At 49.6% G+C, this 6,000-nt stretch overlaps 1 protein-coding gene across 2 annotated transcripts in view; it reads left to right on the top strand.

Annotated features, from left to right (window-relative positions):
* The first annotated feature begins 656 nt into the window (after positions 1–656).
* The window catches only part of BFSP2 (beaded filament structural protein 2), a 62,500-nt gene continuing 57,156 nt past the window's right edge, over positions 657–6,000 (top strand). For both annotated transcript variants that reach the window (XM_034661992.1, XM_011230838.3), the window contains exon 1: positions 657–1,145. In XM_034661992.1, the coding sequence (XP_034517883.1) occupies positions 657–1,145 (489 nt within the window). The remainder of the gene's footprint in view (positions 1,146–6,000) is intronic.

Raw genomic sequence — 6,000 nt, 5'->3', positions numbered from 1 at the left:
GAAGGACCTGAAGCAGCTGCCAGGACTGAGGGAGGGTGAGGGAAACAACAGGCTTCATTTGTTTCTCTTGAGTTCATGGGGCTGCCTCCTACCATGGGTGGTTCACATCCATTAACATCGTCTATTACCTGTGTGGACATGTGTGCATATTCACACATTCACATACACAGCACACACAAGGATGTAGAAAGCTCTGAAATCAGCCCTGGAGCACCTGGATTCGGTTCTGGGTCAGCCACTCACTACACTTGTGATTTGAGGTCTCTGAGCCTCAGTTCATTCATCTGTGAAATGGGGCTGCTTAATGCCTTCTTTGGCCTCTCTTAGGTAGTAAAATAGACCCAGATGAGCCACCTCCACAGCCTGCGCTGATCCAGCCTCAGCCTCCCCCACCACCAGCGGAAAAATCTGGGAGGTCAGACACATGACCTTGCAGAGAATGCATGAGTGCCTTTCTGCACACAGCCCTGGGCAGGGACCGTTTCTCTTTCAGCTTGGTGAATGGTGGAAGCTCATGGAAAACAGCAGACAAAGCAGCCCTGGGGATAGGGGAGCTTCCAGAGAGGCCCACAGCCAGCCCACAGGGACACTGGGACTGGAACCAAAAGCCACTAGGCTCTGTAAACCCACTAGGCAGAGAAGAGGCAGAAAGGGAGATGAGCACAAGGCGGGTGGTGGTGGACATGCCCACCGGGGCCAGCTCCAGCATGCCCCTCCAGAGGCATAGGGCATCCTTTGGGGGAACATGGTCATCATCCTCCCTGGATAGCCCCCCAGCCTCCAGGACCAATCCCATGGGTGGTCTCATCCGAGCCCCCAGAGTCTATGTAGGGATGGCGCCCAGTGGGTACACAAGTGGCCTGGGCACCCGAGTGACACGCCGGGCCCTGGGCATCAGCAGTGTTTTCCTGCAGGGCCTGCGGAGCTCAGGTCTGGCCACAGCACCAGCTCCAGGTCTGGAGAGGAACCTCAGTACTGTTGAAGACCTGGGGGGTTGCCTGGTGGAATACATGGCCAAGGTTCATGCCCTCGAGAACGTCAGCCAGGAGCTGGAGGCACAACTGCGGATGCACCTGGAGAGCAAGGCTACACGCTCAGAAAGCTGGGGTGCCCTCAGGGCCTCCTGGGCCAGCAGCTGCCAGCAGGTGAGTGCCTGGGCCATGCCCAAGGGTTTTGCATAGGGCCAGGAGAGGGTGCTGACAGCTGCTGAGGGGTCATTATCAAACAGCAAGGATGCTGTTTGGTGGGGCAGGGGAGTGAATGGTCTGAGACCAAAGAAACAGACCATAACCTCTCATCCTTTCCTGCTAAAAAATACTAATGACAATGAAAACAGTAATGAGAGCTACCACTTACTGAGGTAGACTAGGGGCCAGGCCCACAATAATCCCGGTACATGCACTATCTCCTATGTTCAAAGCAATACTATGCAGGGGCTCATTCACTGATTGCATTTTTCAGATGAGAAAACGGAGGCACAAAGGAATTATGTAATTTGTCCAAGATCATGCAGCCTGTAGGGACGCTGAGCTTTGAGTCTGAATTGTTCCAGTTCCAAAGCTTGCATTTGTCCCATTACCCTGGGCTGGCTCTGTAACCTTTGTATTAAGAAAGGGTTTTTACAGCCATCATCAAATGGAACACCATCGAATGGATGTGGCATCAAAAACAAGGATAAATGGTGGTGTGTTCCTATATCCATCTGCTGCAGTACCGTCCAATAGAAATATGAGCCACATGGTAATTGACAGGTTTCTATTACCCACAGTAAAAAAGGTAAAAAGAAACAGGTGAGGTTAATATTAGCATATCTTACCTAAGTCAGTATATTTTAAATGTCATTTCAACAGATAATATTTAAAATATTAGTGAAATAGTTTACACTGCAATAGAACTTTCTGCAGTGATTGTAATGTCCTATATCCACACCGTCCTGTCTGGTAGCCACCAGCCACATATGACTATTGAGCACGTGAAACGTGGCTAATAAGACTGAGGAATTGAATTTGAATTTTTATTTTTATTTTATTTTCTTTCATTTCATTAGCCACATGTGGCCAGTGCTATCTTATTGGACAGGGCAGGACACAGAGGTTTCATCTTTCTCCTTTGCTTGGTCAGGATATGCTCTCCAGGGTGATTTCTGCAGAGGGCTGAGCTCATCTGTCATGTCTGGCCTGCAGGTTCCATCACCACGACTCCAGCCAGCATTGCACATCTCATCAGTTCTCTGCGGGTAGCTGGCTTCTCCTCTCCCTTCCCTCCCCCACCTCTACCTGACAAATGCTGGCCTTGGGATCCCTCTGAGCTACATCAGCCTCCTGCTCACCAGGAACTGCCAGCTTGGACCTCTTGTACCCTAAGGCCCAGCATGCACTCCCCAAGCAGAGGTCACAAACTTCCATTTGTGTGTGGCTGGGTGACGCAGTGCAGGCATACTCAGAGGCTCCCCGTTTCCCCTCCTGCCTCCCATTTCATCCTAGAACGCTTCTCCTTCATCATCAAACAGTGCCTGACTGTCAGCTCAGGACATGTGATGTATAACACTGTCCTCTTGGCTTTCCTCTGGAGCTGTTTGTTCTGCTTACATCCATCTGGACTGGGAAAGAGAGCCATTTTAGAGCGGCCTGGGGCTTAAAGCTGTCAAATCTAAGACAGCCATACCTCCTGGATTCTCCCAGCAGTCCTGATTCCAAATATTTGTGTCCTATAAACCAGCAGACCATCCCTGGGTATTCCAATATTTCAGCATCTGCAGGACAATTTCTTGCATTAAAATGCCATGCACACTTTTCACGAGAAGTCAGGCACCCCAATTTCTAAGTCAGAAAGTATGGACATAAAACTTAGTCCATATTCAACAGATACTGACATGGTCTGGCTCCAGCTAGCTACAGGGGATTTGGCACCTTGCCCAACTTCTCTAAGCCTCAGTGTCCTTATCTGTAAAATGAGTATAATGCCACAGCTATTCTAACAAATCAGTAGCTATCTAAGTTGCATGGTTCCTGCCTGCAGGTAGACTACAGATTCAAAAACTGCACCATGACAACAGCACAGACACACTGCTGACAGAGGCAAGGCTGGACAGCTAGACATTCAAGCCTGCCACTGATGGTCAGAGTCCCAGTTGAGAGTCATTTTCCTTGTCACTGACCATAAGTCAGATCCTTCATACGAATACAGAGTTCTCTTTTTCTGCTTTTGTTTCAAAGCATGGACTTGAAGATACAGTTAGACCGACCTGTAAAATGGAGTTATATCTGTATCATACAGCTTCACCTTCCGGCCATATTAAGCTCTGTTCTACCAAAAAGAGCCAAAAACAATTCTACCTATTTGAGAAATGCACATTAATTTTCCTTTGTTGTAGTTACAAAACTGACCCACACTATCCACCCCTCCCGGCTTCACCATAAAGCTTTAAGGTGGCTTTGCTGATGCCTGCTCTCCTTCCTAGTATTCTCCACCCAGTCAGCAGTGTGATCTTTTGGACACGTGGGATCTGACTACACGATGTCCCTGCCCAATACCTGTCTGGGCTCCTCATCACTGACAGGACACAACATATGACTCTGGACACAACATTACAAGGCCTTAATAAAACCACCTCTAAGTCCTAGCCACACTACCCACTTGGGAGGCCCTGCACACACCACATGTCCTCAGCCTGCTCCTCTGCAAGGCTTCCCCTGTGCCTTCTGTGATCTCATGACAGCCTGTACACACATCCATGGTGGTGGTTACCGTGCTGTCCTCTGGTCACTTGCCTGTCTATGCCCTTACACTCTAGGCCCACTTAGGAAGGACCAGATCTCCCTAACAGTGAGAAGAGTACAAAGGGTATAAACTAGAAGTTCACCTGGGAGTCGGGTGAACTTATATTTAGATGTTGGCTTTGCCACTTACTAGCTGGGTGACTTCAGGTCAGTTAGTTGTCTCAACTTTTCTCCACATTTGCCATTTGGAGATCACTTCATCTACTGAGCAGACTGTTAAGGGGGCTAACTGAATGTAACGTACCCAGTAAAATCAGTGGGTAAAAGCTTAGAAAGACTTTCTTTACTCATGGCATTGCAGATACCTAAAGCCATGTACATGACTGGTACTCGACAGTGATCAGGCTCCCGCTTCATATCCTGGTTCTGCCACTTACTTGGACCAGCCAGTCCTCTGCTCTATGTCTCCCTTTCCCCATCTATAAAATGGATGGATGAGGGGCACCTGGGTGGCACAGCGGTTAAGCGTCTGCCTTCGGCTCAGGGCGTGATCCTGGCGTTGTGGGATCGAGCCCCACATCAGGCTCCTCTGCTATGAGCCTGCTTCTTCCTCTCCCACTCCCCCTGCTTGTGTTCCCTCTCTCGCTGGCTGTCTCTCTCTCTCTCAAAAAAATTAAAAAAAAAAAAAAAAAAAAAATGGATGGATGAGCACCTCCCAGGGTCACTGTGAGCATGAAATGAAATAAGATGCAAAAAGGAGCATTGGAGAAGGGCGCCTGGGTGGCTCAGTCGGTTAAGCATCTGACTCTTGATTTCAGTTCAGGTCATGATCTCAGGGTCGTGAGATCAAGCCCCGCTTTGTGCTCCATACTGGGCATGGAACCTATTTAAGACTCTCCCTCTCCCTCTCCCTTTACTCCCCCCCCACACACACACGTGCTTGCTCTCTCTTTCTCTAAAAAGTTGGGGGTGGGGGAGCATAGGAACTGTGAAGTACTATGCACATGCTGCAGGCCATCCTGAGTGAGTGCCAGTCCTCTAGGGGCCAGGTTTCTGGCCAAGGGACTTGCCTCTGGACACCATGAACCCCCTTCAGGGCCTTAGCTGGACCCTTTCTTCCTCTCTTCACCGCTAACAGGATCCTCCTCATCCAACAGCCAGGAGATGATACCTCCCTCCCAAGCCCTATCTGTCCCCAAATGGCAGGCCCAACTTCTGGCTACTCAGAAACAAAACCTTTCCCACTGGGGAATGGGGGCCCCACTGCCTTCCTGGGTACTTTGTCATGGAACCCTAGACCCACCAACCACCCAGTTCCCATAGAACTGCAGGATGGTCCCACCCGCTCCAGGGCCCCTAACCTAGACCTAGAGAACAGACTACCAGCAATTCATTTATTTCAGAAAGTGCTGCCTTCCCCTCACATGGGCTTTAGAGGCAGCCATGCCATGCTAAGAGTTTCTGGGCTTCAGAAATCCAAAGCTCTCTGCTGCCCAGTCCCACGATCCCAGGAACCCCAAGCCCCTCTTCATCTCCACCCACCCACCCACACCTCCAGCAAGGGCCTGGTCACCGACCCTGGGTGAGGTTTGCTTCTTGGGGTGGGGCATTGATCCACGGCTGGCAGCACCACAGTGCAATTGTCAGGCAACTAGAAGGGAAGGGCAAGCCTTTTATCTACCCTTGATCCAGGTACCTGCAGAGTGGCACTAAGATTCAATACTCTTAGGAATACCTATCCTCCATGGGTTGGAGTGGCCAGTCAGTGGGAAAGGGAAATGCCTGGCTTCATTCCTCTCCTCCCCCCAACTCACCGGAACAAGGCATGTCAGTGCAGTCACTTGCAGGAAGGGTCACCCAGCATTTGGTGGACCACACAGTGCCCTAAATGGCGAGGTAGGGCCCCTGGGGGGCCTAGGAGAGTTTGCATATCCTCCCTTGAGTATCCTTGTGTCTGAGGATGTGCAAGATTAAATAGCAAAAATTACCATGACAAATCAAGAGAAAAACCAAAAGCTTGCTTGCTTTCTTTCTGTCTTTCTTTTTTCTTTCTTCTTCCTTCCTTCCTTCCTTCCTTCCTTCCTTCCTTCCTTCCTTTTTCTTTCTTTCTTTCTTTCTATTTTACTATATTTCGAAGCACTTTTCCCCCTGTCTTTTGAACAAGGAGCTTCCCATTTTCATTTTGCACTGGGACCCACAAATCATGTAGCCAGTCCTGGCTAGGGCTAGTGTATATGAAGTTCCTTTTCACTTCCAAACTTCTCCCCACTCCTCAGTTGTG

This window comes from Ailuropoda melanoleuca, chromosome 6 (genome assembly GCF_002007445.2).
Source record: "Ailuropoda melanoleuca isolate Jingjing chromosome 6, ASM200744v2, whole genome shotgun sequence".
NCBI lineage: Eukaryota > Metazoa > Chordata > Mammalia > Carnivora > Ursidae > Ailuropoda > Ailuropoda melanoleuca.
The sequence above is the reverse complement of the archived record's forward strand: the minus strand, read 5'-3'. Positions and strand labels throughout refer to the sequence as shown.